Source organism: Zootoca vivipara, chromosome 7, assembly GCF_965207765.1.
Source record: "Zootoca vivipara chromosome 7, rZooViv2.hap1.1, whole genome shotgun sequence".
Lineage (NCBI taxonomy): Eukaryota > Metazoa > Chordata > Lepidosauria > Squamata > Lacertidae > Zootoca > Zootoca vivipara.
This window is the reverse complement of record NC_142590.1, coordinates 56,622,599-56,642,337: the sequence shown is the minus strand read 5'-3', so window position 1 is coordinate 56,642,337 and position 19,739 is coordinate 56,622,599. Positions and strand designations below refer to the sequence as shown.

At 42.6% G+C, this 19,739-nt stretch overlaps 1 protein-coding gene across 3 annotated transcripts in view; it reads right to left on the bottom strand.

Moving 5' to 3' along the window:
- The window catches only part of RASSF5 (Ras association domain family member 5), a 97,240-nt gene that overhangs the window by 4,223 nt on the left and 73,278 nt on the right, over positions 1-19,739 (bottom strand). For all 3 annotated transcript variants that reach the window (XM_060277129.2, XM_088674354.1, XM_035123670.3), the window contains 3 exons: positions 4,311-4,433; positions 1,721-2,018; positions 487-602 (listed from right to left, as the gene is read on the bottom strand). In XM_060277129.2, coding sequence (XP_060133112.1) covers positions 487-602; positions 1,721-2,018; positions 4,311-4,433 — 537 coding nt within the window. The remainder of the gene's footprint in view (positions 1-486; positions 603-1,720; positions 2,019-4,310; positions 4,434-19,739) is intronic.

Sequence of the window (19,739 nt, the reverse complement as noted above, 5' to 3'; positions counted from 1 at the left end):
ATGATGTGAGGGTTGGGTGAGAGTGGAGAAAGCATGCATTTAGGTAATCCATGGATGCAAATGACTAACCTGCAATATTGCACCAAGCTCATCTACCTTTTGAAGATTAACCATATGCTCCCTGTTCCTAAACTTTAAAAACAAGCACTTTAAGTATTATGGTTCAGAACTCTGCAAAGAGGCTGACTTGTTACAGGTACAATCAAACTTTAAAGAAAGCCAAGTGTAAACAATAAAGAAAGGGGAATTAAATGTAGCCTTAAAAGAATTGGCTCAAGGAGCCTTTTATTTGCCTCTATTCCTTCCGTTTTCAAATGCTGGCACCGAATAATCCGTATCATGAGTAACAAGGCAGGGGAACCACAAGAGCAGGGAGTGTGCTTTTTCCACCCACTGCAAATGGCTGCTTGTGTGATGTGACTGCCTGCTTTCTGAGAGCAGAACGTGTTTGTGCAGGTTCGAAAGGCAAGCAGCTTCCAGACTTACCTCAACTTCCCCTGTTTCGTTTTCCTTCAACACAAAACTGAGAATGTCTGTGTCAGGACCTGCTAGTAGCCGGAGGTACAAAGGGTACTCTGTTACCGAGAGCTTCTGGGATAGAACTGCAGAGGGGACAAAAACATGAGAGAATCACCTGAGGCCTTTGAAAAGGAGGGCACATATTTCAACTATATATATAAAAAGCCCTCCCACACCTCTCCATGTTTTGAAGGCCCACAGAATGTCAAGGAGAGGACAGAAAGGGAAAAAAAAGGCTGCAGCACCCAAGTGATGTTTTGCAGTTCTTTCCCCCCTTTCCCAAAGGAGTGGCTAGCTGTGAACCACTACAGTATTTCATAAACATTTATTTTAAATTCTTCAGAACTGAGGGTTAGCGCCAGCCATTTACAGTATATCCCTCAAGGAAATCTGTAATAGGGCGGATTAGTAACACTTCCAGTTGGCTCCAAGACACACTACAAGCACCCAGTTGTATCCAATTGAGTCATAATTTCTCCATAGCCTTCTACTGCAACTACCTGGGACCATTCTGTAAAAGTGGGGGGGAAGAGTACTCTAAGCACAAATGGGGCTTACAGAGCAACCTTCCTCAAACTCTGTCCTCCAGATAGTTTAGACTACACAACTCAATGGTTGGGGTAGTGGAAGTTGCAGCCCAGAACACATGGATCTCACCAGATCTGGGGAGGCTGCTCTGGACTTTACCATTGAAACAAAGAGATAGAAACAGGCTAGCATCGTCTTCATCATTTTATTTGTATGCCGCCTTCCCATAGTTAAAACTATGCTTAAGGCAGCTTACAACATAAACAGATTTACAGAATTACAAACATAACAAATGTAGCTGCCCAGAGTGGCTGGGGAAGCCCAGCCAGATGGGCAGGGTATAAATAATAAATTATTATAGCTATAAACCAGAAATGAAACACATGAAAGAGTGTACAACCAAACTGAACGACTTCCATATAAAGCATATGATCTAAAGATACAATAAAAATTAGTATCAACTGCAGCAACAAAAAAAACCTCCTAAACAAACCCCAACTCAAGCATCTGTTCAGCAGCCTCAGCTTTTGTTGCTGGAGTGAGTCAGGGCCCTGCCCTCCCAGGCCAGGTGGGAGAAGGTGGAGCGCAGGACTCGGCCAAGAAGCAAGAAGCTCTTCTTTGAAGCCCTATCACATTATTGTTATTACTGTCTCAAAAGGGAACACTATCTCACCTTGACCATCTTTCTGCATCTGCTTGAAAAGTGCAAATTTCTGTGGGTTGTCCACCACCATAAATTTCTTCAGAAGTCCTTGGATCACCTCACTCACGGTGGTGCTGCTGCTGATGTGCAACTGTTTGATGGCATCCAGTGGCAGGTAGAAGGATGTTCTCTTCTCTGTCATGTTGGCCATGTTGACCTCCTTGAGGGCATCGTAGATGGACTGCGGCCTGATCCCTGCTGGCACCGTCACAGGCCGGCGAAGTTTCAGGTGAACTTTGATGAAGCCTGTGTAAGTGCCATCATCATTCTGATGAAATTAAAATGAAGATTGAAAAGATGTTAAAAAGCAGGGTTGGTGGCATTTATTTTGTTTGCTGAATTTCTTGAAATATGGGACACAGAAATTATTTCCATAAAAGCAAACAGAAAGCTTTCAGAGCTATTCACTGACTATTGACAGAAGCAACTGAATGGGATGGGGGAAACATTCAGTACTGATGGGCTGAGCCAGTGCAATCACTCTGAATGCTCACTTCCCTCAGGCAAAAGCACACATAAGCTGTGTTTGCATGTAACTCCAAACCATGGTTTAGTGTTAAGTTGACAACCCTGGTTAAGTCCAAGTGAAAAGTTGGGCTCTCCTCTGCCTGCACATCTAGGAATAGGAGTTTGTCAGAGATGAGTTTTATTTTAAAGGATGTAGGCTTAGTGTTACATGTGAAGCAGGGAACCTGGTTTAAAACAAAACATTTGTTTAATATGCTCTTTTCTTAGCCCAGGGTTTGACGCTATGAAACCTACAAGAAGTTTAGCATTTTGTGCAAATGAAGACAGACTCTAGATTGAGGAGAAGGGTACATGTAGGGTCTAGAGACCAGAGGAGCATGAAAGAAGTGAGACAAATGGGGTGAACCAAGGAGTACAGAAGGGTTGGAGAGCCTATGGACTTTCAGATGCTGCTGAACTACAATTCTCATCATCCTGGGGGAGCCACAGTTTCTCCCCAACCTTGAATATAGGGTTGTTAAGTCTTCTGACTTTATTGTTTTAAATTCTGCCACTTATGGCTTCTATTATTCCTGCAGTCATGTGACCTGACAAATGGAGCAACAAGGGCCAAGAAACAGGATGGTAAACGACAAGAGTGAGCATCACTTACTGACTTGCACTAGCAATGACTCCTAGCCATTCTCTTGGGGCATTTTAAGCCACAAGCAAGGCTTAGCAAGGCAAAGTCATTGTTGAAAGACTCACGGGCCAACATGAGTTGGGTGAAAAAGCCACCCCCTTTCCTTTGTCTGAATTCTGAAGGCGCCTTCTCTTTGTGTATCTGCAGAGTTTAGGCTGTCGTTTCTCCAGATGAGCACATAACCAAGAATGCCAACTGAAAGCAAATTATCAAAGGTCCTGGTACCTTGGATGGTACATTTCCTGTAATGGAAAAAATGAACACTTCTGCTTCCATATATATGGGCATGAGATATGGCGCAGCTGCTAAACCACAGTGGGAGGTGGCTGGGTTGTGTTAATCTTGATTCATCTGGGCTAGAACAAGAGAGCTATTTGTGGAAAATCATTTGCTGTAGTGGCTACAGAATGCTTCAGTTGAAGATTCAAAATTAGCTACAGAACAGTTTTGCCCAGCTGCTCTATGGCTCACACCAATTACACCGCAGCTTCACAAAATAAGTGACACTCCCCCTTCTTCCCTGGCAAGTGGGGCAGGGATGATGACACCATTTTGTGGTTCAACTCAGTGGCCGAAATGCCTTGGGCTGGCCCCAACTCCTATGCACCCTCAAAAATCTGCTCCCTAAGTTGTTGTTTTGATACGAAAGATGGTCCACCAAAAGACTGAACAGATTGATGGCAGCAGCTGTACTGCTCAGGATGTTATATATCCGTTTGGCCGGGATGTTACTTCAGCTTTGCTATATTGATCAGTTCCGGTAAGCACAGCAGCATCCATGAAGTAATGTACAATCTAAACGCAATCATGCACATCGACCAACACGGTGTGAGAGGAATTGACACAGACTGGAGCCCAAGTACTCTACCTCTGAAAAGCAGAGTTGTGATAAGCGTGAATGCTGCTTCTTTTTTCCATCTACTCCTTGTGAAGCCCTGGTCCATTCTTAATGAACTTATTGATTATGAATGAATGAGCTATGCTGTACTCTCATAATAAGACTACCCAAAAGATAGGGAAGGATAGTGGTAAAAATCAATACTTTTTATATTTTGTCTTGGTGGTCAGCTATATAAAGCACCTGCACTTCAGCTGTGGATGAGATCCTCCCCACACATTGCCGCAGGAGTTAGGTGGCCACCCCAGTCGGGGAAACGCCCACTCTCAGAAGTCAGGGTTTCATTTGTTGTATGTGTTATTGGTGAACAAAAAAAAAGTGTACATTTCCCCGATGAGTACAAGGGCCATGGGGTGGAGATTGGTTCACCTTTGAACTTAGGCATATCTCCGCTACAACTGCCATGGGGGGGAACGGGGACCAGCTTCAATATACTGTTTTGTAGCTTGCATGACAAGAACCTACACTACTGTCCTAAAAGTAACAAGTAACACAGAAAATGCAGTACATACCAGCTTCATCAGCAAGCAGTTGTTGACTTTTGAGTTGTAATTATCAATCTTCTCCTTCAACTCTTGGACAGTAGGAGCTTTAGGTTTTTCTTCTTCTTTTTCTTCCACTGGTTTTGTTACATTCTAGAACAGCAACAAAAAGGAACACTTCAGTTGGCTCATGCAGCTTTTGACATTATCCTACGACATCCCGCTTCATTTTGTATGTTTTATTCTTATTTGTTGCTTTTTAAAATTAAATTCATATCCTGCCCACCCCTCCCAAAGGAACCCAGGATGGCAAGCAATAAAGCAACATTAATCATTTCTAAAATGCCTAAGCTTCGTTAAGTTCAATCAACAGGTTAAAAGTAAGATATGCACATGAATGGGAACTCCTTCCCCAGGTGCTAACCAAAAAGAAGAGAATGAGGGGAGAGAATGACCTTGGTTGTTAGGGGTGGGTATGTTCACTGTACGAAATCCCTTCCAATTTCTCTACCAATGGAAGTACAGTTCAGTACTTAAGTTACTTTTGCAAAGCTGTTTAAAAAAAATTCTGCATGTCACTCAAACTTCAGTGTTTAATTTGTTGGCTGATGGGTTGCTGATGTTTTTGCAGAATTTTGAAAGGGGGGGCAAAGGACGTTGCCATACAATCTCTTGAACGAACACAAACACATTGATATGTAGTTACCCAATGAACATACTGACCTCCCTCCCATCCCAAACCAGAACTTTCTATGACATATGATACATTGCATTTCTTGTTAGAAAAGTGGTCCAGGGTACAGAAATGCCTTCTGAGCCTCCACCTCTATTGGGGCACCTAAACAGGACACCAGAGCATGTGATATATTCCCAAAGCAGTTGGAGAAGCAGCACACCATTCCCTCAGCATAGTGTTCAGCATCTTTCATGGAGGATATGCCAATCAATGTCAATTAGTCATTATAGCTAAGCGGAGCCTCCACATCCTGACTCTATGTATCGCTGAATACCAGATGCTGAGAAACAACAGTGGGACAGGGCTCCCCAAAGGCATCTTCTGAGGAACACTCGCTTATTCTGGTGGGACTCTTCTGAACAGTTAAACAGAATGGTTCTTAGTGCGACATTCTGGTTTTATCTAGCCTGTAAGGACCATTATCCCACCGAGCCATTTACTGTGACATTATAGTCTTATACGATACATGGGATGTTGCTATTTGAGCAGTCGATAACAGCAGGATTATTGTTGCAGTTCTGATAAGTGGACATTTCAGTGATACATTGGTTCAACCTGCTCTGGGATCTTGCCTATTTCAGACCAAATGGGAAAAGCAGAAAACCAACAGAGATGTTGCTCATAGCCTTTTTCAGAGGCCCCCAGGTGGTTTCTGCCCAGCACACCTTTCCTGTACATTTTACACTGTTAAATGTATCTATCTGTGGCACGGGAGGACTTAGCAGACCTGCTTAGCAGCAGAAATTAAATCCAGAGGGCTTGTAAGACTTGTTCCATGTGTATAATACTCAACAGAAGACACACACACCCCGAGTGGGTGGGAGAATCTGATTGCAAGGGGAAGGGAACTGGCACTGTTCAAGGCAGAAAGGGTACCAGACTGTTTTAACTGGAAAAGACCAAAATAAGAACCAAATAAGTGAAATGAGTTAGAGTAGCCAACATAGCTGCCAAGTTATCCCTTTTTTTAAGGGATTTTCCCTTATGCTGAATAGGCTTCCTCGCGAGAAAAGGGAAAACTTGGCAGCTATGGTAGCCAAGTATGCTAATTTACAGAGCAGAGTCTTTGATTTGCTGAGTTTCGTTTAATGATAAAGAACACAAGAAAGGAGAGCAGGTGCTCCAAAGGTCCCCTTCACTAGTTAACACCAAGACAGCGGGTGAAGGATGATGCAGGTCACCTACACTTCACACTATGGTGAGCTGCATTTTATTTCTATTTAAGTTACAATGATAACATCTAAATTTGCTTGCATATATACAAATTTGCACGTTATGCAAGTCAGTGTCCTTTATTTTGGTGATCTCATTCCTATGGGGCGATGCCTAAGTTGCCACCTGAGCTTGCATAGGGGAAATATATTCCCCAGAGGTGAGTAAAACACATAGTCAGGTTTTGTTTTTGTTTTTTAAAAAGAAGATACTTCACTGCATTTGATGTAAAAGCAGCATTGCTAAGACTTCTCAAGCAACACCATATAGAACTCAGCCTTTCAAACACAAAGTGAGAGCCCCCACTGTCAATGATGGAAGCCACAGAAATATTCTTCACAGAATGTGAGTAGTGTTGGGCAAGGCTAGCCCAAGATACTTTGCTGCCTGTGCCCAAAAATATGATGGCATGTCCACGCCCATTCCATGTACAGAAGCTGACTGAACTGGCAGTAGAATTTTACTTCAATGGTGATGAAGGGATGGTACATGGACAGCAGGATAGTTTAGGGGTGGAGGACAGGCCATTGGGCACACACAGCTCTGTCCTCCAAAGAGGGGAATGACCAAGGGGCTGCCAAGATTGTCATGCAGCAACTACCACCTGAAGAGGGTGCCTCACTTTGCCTAATGATAGGGCTGGCCCTGCAGTTGGGTAGAGTACCCACTCTATTTGGATTTTAGCACAGATTCTTAGAACCGTGAGCCAAACTACTACAGTAGAGACAAGTCTGATGAGCTTTTACTACAGAAACCCCTCTTAAGCTTGTAGCCATGGGCATCTCCGGACTCTGGATGAGGTAGTAATTTTGTGCTTTGTTTCATTTGGTTTGCAGGACACATGAGCACTGCAGAAATTAAGATCATTCATTTCACAGAAGGATTGATAATTTTTATCACCATGCAGTTTATCAGAGAAATTGCAGATAGTCATTTCTCCCAGCAGTGATAGTGCTTTTGGATGGGAGGCACAGCAAACCTGATAACCCCAGTCCGCCCAGGAAGTATGCTCATCGTAGCTGCTGCAAACAGTCTAGCACAAGAGTAGTTCATGTGGTGCCCTCCAAATGCTGCTCAACTGCAATCCCCCCACTCCCTGATCTTTAGGCCATGATGCTGGGACTGGTGGGCACTGGAGTCCAACAACATCTAGAGGGCAGAACATTGGCCACCACACATCTAAGTGTAATCACTGTAGATAGCAGAGCAACTGTGGTACAAAACAATATTATTATTGATACCTACCGGTAGTTGATTCCTCTGCATAAAACGTACAATACCATTTTATAGTTTAATTGTTGTTAGCTGCCCTGGTGGACACTAGAAGAGCAGGTTATAAATTTTAGCTTATTTTATCTTGTTTATTAAACAAACACATAAAAGCTAGAGACAATAAGTACTGTTATAGTTTGGGCGAAATCAATGCACAGAGAAGCTCTAGGGTCATAAGTCAATCAGTGGAAGACTAGGAAAAGAACTAATGATTCATGACCTCTAATTAGTGCAGCAATTTAAAAGCCCTGTTCTACCTGCAAGTTCATTTTTGCAACATAGGATGCAACTGAAAGCTACTAGTAACTTTAAACTCTGCAACCGTATTTAATAGATGAATGTGCATTCTCCATGCAAATAATACATGTACAATTATCTTCAGTTTCACACATCTCCCTGCCAATTGCAAAAATTGCAGGAAGTATTAACAACCTGCATGCTTCCTAAACAATCACTTTTCTCACAGTCACAAAAGGAATTAGATCAATGAATGTGTAACCTGAATGAGCAATTACTGCATGCAGGAAACACACAGAGAGGCAAAGGCTCTTTTCTCTCTCATTTCAATGTACGCTATTTTTAAAGGAAGCCAAATCAGAACATAGGGGAGGATTCCCATGTGGGACCTTATGTAAATCCACCCATTAATCTTTAGATGCAATCAAACACACCAGTAATCAAGACCTGTCACACTTCCAGGACACCAAAGAGAAATGCAATTAGGAGCTTTGGAGAATTTAGAAGGGAAATAAACAACTTTAGATACACAGTAGGGATATGAAGGTGAGTCATTAAATGAACAATGTGCAGAGTGTCACCAGAGTGATGGAACTGCAGGTGCTAAATAATCAAACTATTAATGCCTTTGATTTTTCCATCAATACTGGGGACAATGGCAGTCCATGAGGGTAAGTGGCCCAGCCTTACCTCCATTGAAATCTATAAACTCACACTGACTTACATGAGCTGGAGTGTAACCATCATAACCTGTTGAAAAACTAAGGCAAAAAGAGGGGAGAATGATTATCAAATCCTTTTAATGTCAGAGGCCTCCTGCCACAGGGGCCACTGACTGCCAGGGGACAGTTCCTAACAACTCTTCCCTGTGGGGATGCTGAATTGGGCAGGGCATAGACTACCAACCCATGATCTGCCAATGAAAACACTCCCAGCAGCCTCCCAGCAGCAACGTGAATGCCCAACTGTCTTGTCATGAATTCCATCCCTGGGACTTGGAAAGAAAAACACAGCTAGCCAGAGGAGGAGCACATAGCTGTGGGAGAAGGTAAACAGATGGGTTTTATCTTTAATAGATTACAGAATGGTTTCCTTGGACCTTTCTGGATTAGAACTCCCACATTTCCTGATCATTAGCATGCTGGGTGGGGCTGAGTTTGAGTCCAGAAACATTGGAAGGGTCACAGGTTAGCATCCCTGCTTTTACACTGACTGGGAGCGATTCACCAGGGTTTCACTCTGGTGTCTTTTCCAGACTCACCTGGATATGTGGCGGATTTAAATTGGGACTTTCTGCAGATAAAGCAGGTCCAAACACCACAAAAGCATCAAATAAACCAAAGCAATAACTTGCCTATGCCTCTGTCAAATAAAAGCAACTTGATTTTTGTGGATAATTGTCTTGATAACTCTCCAACTTCTCTCTGCCAACACAACCGCTAGGCTATCACCTGGGTTAATTAAAGGTATTTATAAGTCTATCATTCACAGAGTATGTTCTTTATTGGGTTTCAGACTAATTAATTCATAGTCTCACAACTGAGTTTGGAAGAAACCACCAAATGCATAGGTTTCTTTATAAAAACAGCTTTGAGTTTAAAACAAGAACACCACAATCCAGTTCTTTATACCAGTCTAGTGGGCAGCCATATGGACCTGGTGTTTTTCCCTGTTGCATGTCCTTAACAGCAAATTCAGCTTCATACTCTTGCAACCATGCTGGAGATTGAAGTTTTGCTTCGACTCCTGGAGAGGTAGCTGTGCTGTCCAGAGTAGGAGAAACAACAAAGAGGCCTGTGGTATCTTAAAGACTAAACAGGTTTATTATGGAATAAATTTCCTGGACAAAAATCCACTCTAGTCCATGAAATCTTATGCCATAATGAAGCTATTAACTTTTACGTTGCCACAAGCATCTTAACTTGCTCTTGCTTTGTTTGTTTTTAAATAGACTATACAAAACTGATGTCCACACACCATTGTTTCAGGAGCAGCGATGAGAAACTTTTCCTCTGTTGCTGGACTAAAACTTCCATTGTTCTTAATGGCTGTCCATGCTGGCTGAAGTTGGAGTCCAACAACATGTGGAGGGTCACAGGTGCCCTATTCCTATGTTTCCCAAATTTGGGTCTCTAGCTCTTTTTGGACTAAGAGTTCCCACCATCCCTGACCACTGGTCCCGCTAGCTAGGGATGGTGGGAGTTGTAGTCCAAAAACAGACGGAGACCAAAGTTTGGGAAATCTAGAGAGTAGGAGAAATCCAAGAAAGATTGCTGAAAAAAGGTGCTCATTTTAAGCTCCTAACCCTCCTCTCAGTAATAAATTATTATTTTGCAGACAGAAATCTGGGACAGAAGCAGCAGCAAATTTCCCATGTGCCCAAAGAACTGGAAGATGAACAGGAGGGCTGCAAGCCCACTGGGAATGGCTCACAATCTCCTTGGTCTCACTACAGTGCCTTATCAAGTACTCCATCATTCTTATGGGCAAAAAATAAGAGAGAAGGAACACTGTATCCTACTACCGTGTTTCTCCGAAAATAAGACACCATCTTATATTTATTTTTCCTCAAAAAACACAACACCAAAAAACACACACTATGGCTTATTTTCAGGGGATGTCTTATTTTTTTCTCTCCTTCTCCTGCTGCAGCCGGCATTGCTTCTGCGCCTATCACTATGTCTTATTTTCGGGGTATGGCTTATATTCCTTGAATGCTTAAAAATCCTGCTATGGCTTATTTTATGGCTACGTCTTATTTTTGGAGAAACAGGGTGTGAGGTGAGATTTACAGAAAGACCTTAAACTATGACCCCTTTGCATGTGGCTGCTCAAAGCCAAAAAGAAACATACCAATAGGGACATGATGATAAGGAGACAGACATAAACTTATATCAAGGTTACAGGTAGGTAGCCGTGTTGGTCTGAGTCGAAGCAAAATAAAAAAATTCCTTCAGTAGCACCTTAAAGACCAACTAAGTTTATATTTTGGTATGAGCTTTCGTGTGCATGCACACTTCTTCAGATACACTGTATCTGAAGAAGTGTGCATGCACACGAAAGCTCATACCAAAATATAAACTTAGTTGGTCTTTAAGGTGCTACTGAAGGAATTTTTTAATTTTATATCAAGGTGTGTGCATCTGAATGTCATTGTGTTCGAAGCGAAGTCTACTTCCTCTTCACCTTCACTAAAATGTCACCCATGCTGTAAGAGTATAAGATTGTGTTGTGCCCCACACTGTTGATGGATTCTTCTAGTGAAATAAATTTCTTGAGAGACCAAGCTCCTAAAATTACAAACAGATGAATATTTGAAGTTGTCTGTAATCTGATTGCCCCTTTTGCCACAGGTAGAAGATCCAAATCTCAATGCAACAGATGTCACCTCAAAAGAAACCCTCCTCATAAAAAGCAACAAAGCCAAGGAACTGCAGGATGAATGCTTTATTCTTAGAAAGGGCAATGACCTATTATTAAAAGACCATCCCAGTCCCGGAGCTCATAAGACTAAGAGTCGGCAAGCTGTAGATAATACAGGAATGCCTCAAGATAAAGATGATATTTCTTTCAAATTGGAACCATGGAAAGGACCAGTTTTACAGCAGTGATTGGCATACTGCAGCTCCCTTTTCATGGGTGAAAGAATAGAAAAGCTTCATCTCTAGGATAGATCTTAATGGTTCAAATACATTAGCAGTCCTCATACAGTTAGTTTTTATAGTACTGATTTCAGAGAAAAAGAAAACCAAAATGAGCAGTTCTGTTGAACTGAATTCTGCTGGTGTGTGGAAGTCTTTTAGTTATGCAGAATCCTCCATGAGCCATGATGCTAGACATGTTATTGCCAGAACGGTTTACCTGGTGCATTAAATATAGCTGGGGGGGGGGGGAATTCTGCATCACAAAAGCTCAATTCTGTAACATGTGCAAATATTTATCTGTTTACTTTGAATAGTTTGTTATGTTTCTGCTATTTACAGAAAAGGGGAAAGTCAAATTGGACGGCTTTAAAAGAGGAGTGGATAATTCATGGAGGATAAGACTGGAGGCAGTGTGCTTCTGAATACCAGTTGCTGGAAATTGTGGGAGGGGAGAGTGCTCTTGTGCTTGGGTCTTGTTGCAGGTTTCCAACTAAGTGGCCACTGTGAGAACAGGATGCTGGACTAAGATGTGCCATTGGCCTCATTGGCCTTATGTTATTCTGCCACAGCACTGATGCCATGCTCCATATACACTGGAAAGTCTGCCAAGCTTCTTGAAATTCCACAGGTTTCTTAGGATTGGGAAATTGATTTTGGGGGTGGATTCTGAAATTCTTCAGAATATGGAATTGTGCTCCTAGTACCAAATGTCACCCTTGCACAGTGCAATCACAGAACATACACAACCCTGAATGTTTTTGTATTTCTCATTTTCTACCATCAGCATGCTAGTAGGCTGTTATACTGGTGAGCACATTAATCTTCAAAAGGGCAGTGTGTCTGACCAAGCAAATATTAGAAATAACCCCAGAATTGGCCTTGCTAAACATCTTCCAAGACAATAATGCCCACCTGCATCACAAAGAACTCATAACCCACTTACTCTCAGCAACCAGGAACACCATAACCAGACACTGGGGAGACCTGTCAGGAGTAAGCATGGACCAATGGTACCAAACAGTATGGGAAACAGCCTTACTAGAAAAAAATTAACCAATAAACTGAAACTGACACGGGGGCAAACAGAAGAAGACGACTTCACCCCGGTTTGGCTCCCTTTTATCACATACACAGCCCAACAAGACAATGACAAAAACCCACCAAGAGCATACAAATCAATATGGCTAACCTGATCCAAAACATTCACCCACCCCACTCACACATGAAACAAAGACCACCACAGCCAATCACAAATGAACAACCATATCCTAGGCCAAGCATAGGCAACCTTGGCTCTCCAGATGTTTTGGAACTACAACTCCCATGATCCCTAGCTAACAGGGCCAGTGGTCAGGGATCATGGGAGTTGTAGTTCCAAAACATCTGGAGAGCCAAGTTTGCCTATGCCTGCCCTAGGCCAACCCCAACATCTCTCACCACCAAAGGAACACAAGTGAACAACAGAGAACCTACACAAACAACGCTGACAAAAACCCCCCACATATATTAATCAAAATAGAAACACCGTCACCCGACCCCCCCACCACCCACCCTCCCATCTACCTCTCTTCCCATTTTCTTCCCAATGTCTCAACAAATGAGACATTGCACATTTCTTTGTAAACCAAGAAAACCTTTAATAAAAAGGGCAGTGTGTCCTATAAAAACAGTTTTACTTTGTTTCCAGTGACTGAACCTAGAGCTTCTAAAATGTTTTATGCAGTTTGTAGTGTTAATGAGCAGGCATAAGACAGGTGCTGATGACTGACCGTTCTGTAGGCACAAAGGTCCGCAGCACCCCTCAGCCAAATTGGACCCCCTGGACTACTCCATCGGCCAGAGGTTTCCCACCACTCTGTTAAGAGTTTTGGTCTCATCTATTCCCACTTCTTGTACACATAGCACTTTACAGAAGTCCACAAAAATAGTCACCTGGCTTTTTAGCCAGCCTCCATTTATTTTTTCCATCAGCTCCCTCCCCACAAGATCCGTTTCATACTTTCTCCATAACACAACACAAACGGCAGAAATCTCTGCCTCTCCCTCAATCTCTCTGTGACTGCCAAAAGGCTTGCAGGGGAGGTGGAGTCTTATCTCATTTGTACTGTTTGGAGAAGATACCGTGTTTCCCCCTTTTTAAGACGTAGCCATAATATAAGACATAGCAGGATTTCTAAGCAGTTGCGCGATATAAGCCATAACCCGAAAATAAGACATAGTGATAGACCCTTCCCACCTCCCGCCAGCCAACTCTCCCCCATAAAAATCTCTCCCCATTTTACTGTCGCTCCAAAGACACGTATTTCTTTTAAAAGCTTGTAAAAATGCACCGTAGAGCCGTTCCTGCAGCCTCGTGATTCCCCCTCCTGTTTCTGTAAGCATTTTTTAAAATACCTGTAAAAGGATTCCAAAATATTTTTTTTTTAGCTAGGCTGTGTGAGCTCTGCTTGCTTGGTGAAGAGGAGAAAAGTGGCATTTGCGGTGGGGAGAAGATGAAAGCACGAGGGAAAAAAGAGGGGCGATTGAAGACGCTGCCTTCCCCTTTAGGGAGAGACTCTGTGTGCGCGTCTCTCTCTCCCCCCCCCCGCCTCTCTCTCTCTCTCTCTCTCTCTCTCACACACACACACACACACACACATACACACAGCCCACCTCTCGCTTCCCCCCACCTTTCCCCCTTTTAATAGCCTTTTAAAAAGTGAGGATTCTTTTTTCTTTCCATTGCTTGTCTGTAGAGCTTCCCCTTTAAGGATTTGTACCGGTACCGGGATCGCTGCCGGTGGCGCAGTCCTTGCCCTGGGGATTAAGGACTTTCCCCTTCTCGCTGTTTAGGAGCTGCTAAACACTGCCCTACACCCTACACAAAAGTTAACATTTTGTGGGTAAGAGAAACACGGACGGGTTGTTAGGACCAGCAGATTATCTCACCCCGCTTTCTGCTGGCTCAATTGCTACTTAATTGCTACCATTTACCATCTTAATTGCTGCTCAGCTGGCTGCTTTGTTTTCTACAGTATCTCAGCCGGTAGCCTCTTTGCTATCAGTGCTACAAAGTGCTACATTGTTGGAACTTTCGCTCTTAAGTCTTGGGCAGTTGGCTGGCTGGTAGAGATCCTTATTTGCTTTAGTATAGGCTACTGCTACGACTGCATCACACAGATAGATTCCATTATACTGTACTGGTTTAAATTTAAGAAGCTCCAGTGTAGCAGATTGCTATTAAGTGAGTCCCCACCTGGGAGGGGAGAGAGAGAGAGAGCAGCCCTTCGGAGGAGCTCCTTCCCTCCCTCACGAACATCCCAGGGCCGGGGAGAGAGGGCTGGGCCAGCGATGCACACACCTCCCTTCCCTCAGACTCCCTCTCATGGAGCTTGGTGGTGGCTGTTGCCCGTCATTTTCTTTCAGTCAAGAGTCCTGCCCCGCAGGGAGACAGGGAGAAAGAGGGGCACTGCTCCTGATGTAATAAAAATACCAGTAAGACATTCCCTGAAAATAAGCCACCCAGTGTTTTTTTGAGGAAAAAAAGTGATAAGACGGTGTCTTAAAATGTGGGAAAGACGGTAACTGCTGTTACTTAGCTTCTCCAAGTCACAGTGCAAATTTCTCTTTTGTCCCAATTTTGCTACTGGTAGAACAGGTTGTGCGGGTTTTTGAAATGAGAAATAACTAGGTCTTCGGGCACATGCAAAGGTGGTTCTATCACATCCCCTTCTGCCTTCAGGTGGCTGGTAGTATTTGTCTTCAGGTGGGTCTACTTTGTGCATAGGGACTGTAGGGAAATGAGGACAAAGTACATGTGTAACTTACAAAGTATATTCATACGACAGAAGGAAAACAAATATAACTGCTTAGTCAAATGTGATGCTAGAAAACTAAGAACTGATATGGCACACATCTTTCTACTGTGATTCAATATGGTTTGTTATTTCGTGTTTATATTAACATTTTAATTATCTTTACACAACATTGACAAATAAGACAGAAAGGAAGTTTGCAGAGATTGTATACGCTTCCGTAGTAGTACCTTTTAAACTTACAACTCAGAACCTACATCAACAAACAGAAAAGTGCTAGTGGCAAGATTTACGTACTCCTCCAGCAATGGATCTACAGTTTAGACCCAGTTCTAGAAGGGAACAGGGGCACTACTGCTTCATTTAATAAGGTACTATTTCATGACTGGAGCTCATACCACCAGGCCATCAAATGATAATTGATTCCAACAGGACTTGATAAATCAATGCCCCCAGTCTTTAGTTTCTGTCTCCCAAACATTATTCAGCAGTGAGGTGACTAAGCACAATTCCATTCTCAATCTCTTTTCTATTGGACGGCAAAGTTACGCTTACCTCTTGCTTATTCCATTTACCATTTTCTTTGTAATGTGTGTCTACATCCTGTCTGAGGCTACCACCCCCTCACTTTAAGTACTGAAAAACACCACAGCTGTGACTATGAAGAGTAACAGGATGAGATGCTAGAAGTGCATTTGCTTGCCAGGATTCATAGCTCTAGGCATTATCTTGACACAGGTTGCTTCCAGTGGTGCTGCAAAGGGATGATTTAGATCCATTTTTTCTGTGTGTGCAATTTGCATTTGAATGTGTGGCATTCACGCATTCCTTAGGTTTTTCATAAGTGGTTGGCTATTTCCAGATCACATAAGAACAGGCTATTGGATTAGGCCAGAAATCTAGTCAAGCATTCTGTTGTCACAGTGGCCAGCAAATACTCAAGGGAAGCCTGCAAACAGGATCTATGGTCAACAGCACTCTTTTTGCTTGTGGTTCCAAGAAACTAGTATGCAGAGGCACATTGCCTCAAACAGTGGAGGCACTGTCACTTTAGCCTCCAGAATTTGTCTAATCAATACCAGTGGGTGGTCCTTAAGAAATTATTTCCTTGTTGTGTGTTCCCTTTCATTCCATCACTGCCTTACCCATTCCTGGAACATATGCAGGTATTTCTCTACCTCTATGTGCACACCTTTCAAAAAATTAACTGCTGGTGTGTAAGAGAAAACATTAGCCGCCTGTAGATCATGTTTTACTATGGGCAAAATGGAGGTTTTGGGGAGACAACATTTATTTCCACTTGTTGGTTTTAAAAATAATAACACCGAAGTCTTGAGCAAGGCTGATATTTAGCCACAAGCTTCTGCTAAAAAGTCTTGTGCAAGACCTCTGTATTATTATTTTCAATGTCATGGTGCTTGGACTGAGATTACCATGTTGAAGGTAATCCCCCACAGGTGTTGAGATTTTGAGAGGCTAGCTCCTCCACACTGGATTGTTATTCTGACATGCCTTCAGCATGGGACAACTGATGAAACTATGCATCCTTGTATAGACTGGGCCACCAGAAATAACTATTGTCACTGCTACTGTACATGCTCCTTAGCATTTCTTCTTTTGGGGTGGGTGTCAGGTGTGTGTTATCATTTTGGTGAGTGGTCTCTAAGGCCACACCCCTACACCTGCTTCCTCCTCACCTGACCACAACTGCACCATTTTGTTTTTCCTTAAGAGATTTTATTCAGTAAGAAGAGAACCATATAAAAATAAAATAAAATTATGTGCTGGCACTTCTATGATAACAGTATCAGGAGCAGTGCTTTTTTAAAGAAAAAAGGTGCTGGTCCTCACCATGAAGTTGTTACAGTAATTGCCACATGTTATCATTAGAAAAAAGGTGCCAGTAATGAGTACCATTGAGTACCCCCAGGAAAAGCATTGATCATGAGGAAGATACAAAAACTTGCATACACAAGCAGTACTGATGCCACAACAACCATCCGTCTGGAAGCAGACTTTACCTGATCTCTTCAGGCCATGTCTGAAAATTATTATCACCTGTAGATCTCAGGGTGGTTTACAACATAAAATTACAATATAAAAACACTGTATAGAGATATACGGTATATATCATTTCCTGGACCACAGATTACCATCTATGACTTGTTCATTTAAGTGGAAGTGCTACAATAGAACCACATTACAGGACATCCCACAAAACCAACCTCAAACTAACATGGTCTGCAATGACTTTTAAAACTGTTTCAATGCTGGTATATGACAGGGGGGGGGGGATGACATGGTCTGTCCTGCTCCATCTCCATCTTCCTGGTATTTCCTGCATTTTGTGGCAGATTTCTGTACAGAAGGCCACGTGATTTAGTGGCTAGAGTGTCTGAATGTGGACAGCCCAAGTTCAAATCTCTTTGTTGTCATGAAATTCATTGGATATAGCCCTGGGACAGTCACTATCGCCCAGCCTGCAAGGACACATTTTTCTAGTAGGAAACGACATGTATGAAGTGCTCCAAAGCAGTTCTTTCCCTTCATTTACTCTCCTTAGGAGAATTCAGTTCCAATTCCCTCCTTAATTCCCTTGCCTTCCAATTCATATACTTGAGTGACAATCCCATAAGACTCCCTATTATAAAATTATTTCCATTATATTTATCACAGGAGGAGTATCAAATTAGCTTATAAATATAACCCTCATAACTCCTGTTCAAGTAGGCAAGTCCCCATTTTAAAGAGGAAAAATAATCCCAACAATTAGTGCAATATTTGCTGCTGAAAGCTTTATAAACACTGCAGGCAGCGGACTGGGTCATGCAAAGAATAACACAATGCAATTCATACAGCTGTGCTATAAAATGGATGTTCTAGATTTCCTCATCTTGACTGTATGTTCTCTAGAACAGTGTTTCCCAACCAGTGTGCCTCCAGATGTTTTGGGACTACAACTCCCATCATTCCTCACCACTGGTCTTGCTAGCTAGGGATGATGGGAGTTGTAGTCCCAAAACATCTGGAGGCACACTGGTTGGGAAACACTGCTCTAGAACTGCTTCTTTCCACACTGTCACTCATGGCATACTTGGGTTCCTACCCTTAGTCACTACCATTAACAAGCAGAATCTTCTGTAAACTCATGGTCTGGTTTCGCATGATGTAGGCACCAAGTCACACAGTGCCTATTCTATCCAGAAAACAAGCCTCTTCCAGACATTAAGAAAGGCTGAAGTGAACATGTGGAGAGGGAAACAGCAGCACAATGGCAGGTTCCTCCTCACGTTCAGAAATATATGTGTGGACAGTCATGGTACGTAGCAAACTCCCTGGGGCCCTGGGTGCCCGAGCACCCACAAAATTCCCCATGAAGGGGCTGGGCACCCACAAATTTTGGTGCACTCCAAGTATGTACAATGTACTAAAACACATTCTAATAAATACACATATTCCCTTCACTCCACTGCACACATTAATTTTAGCCCTTCTGGGTGCTTGAAAAAGGGCCATACATTCCTAATCATTAGAAGGTTTTGCACATCCTTAATAAACTGTAAACCCAACATAAAACAGCAAGAATTCATTTTGATTCTAGACAACACTACGGCAGATTACATACAGAAAACAAGAGGTCAAGAAGTAGAGATGTTACCTTGTTATTAAAGGGGGGGGGAGGTTCATGCAGGTTTTAACCAATATATCCCCAAGATCAATTTAAAAATGCTTACAAGATTGGTTTGCCTCAGAATACAAGGCAGTAACTGACCAGTGAACAGACAAATCCATTTCCTTTCTCATACATTTAAAATTTAACACTACATTTTGCCACTGAACAAATATGAGTTTTAGCAGTCCTAGCACTTCCCACTAGAAGGTCATTTAGCAAGTCATCTTGCATGTGGTGTGGAATTAATTTGTTCTTATTGCACCTCCGTGCTTAGTGACAGATGGTTCAACTGTTCCCATTGCCAGCAAACAATGTAAAGATACACACACACACAATTGACCCGTGTTGGAAACTGATCTGTCACCCAGCAAGGATGTCACCATAATTCTGAGTTGGAGCATCAGGGAGCTGCCAACCAAGCATCACCCTAAAAATAGCCCATGGTAAGAAATAAAAGAAAATAACAGATATACATGGGGGGGAATCTGTTTGTTCACAGCAATTCAGGCTCTAAAATGCATTAGAAAACAATCTCCCTTGGTCTGCAATCAGAGACAGAATTTAAGTTGCCATTTCCATTAAGCATTTAAGAGAGCTTGAAATTGGACATATTCAAGATTATTGCAAAACATGCATTTCTCGTCAGTATCCTGGAGGCAACTTCTGTGGCCCAATAAGTACTTTAAAAGAACAAGTTTAATGAGAGAACTTTTCCAGTCCAAGGGTGCTTCCACACCCATTGTTCATTCACTCTTTTATGAGGTACCTACCCAACTTTAAGTGGGACGCGGGTGGCGCTGTGGTGTAAACCACTGAGCCTAGGGCTTGCCGATTAGAAGGTCGGCAGTTCAAATCCCTGTGACGGGTGAGCTCCCATTGCTCAGTCCCAGC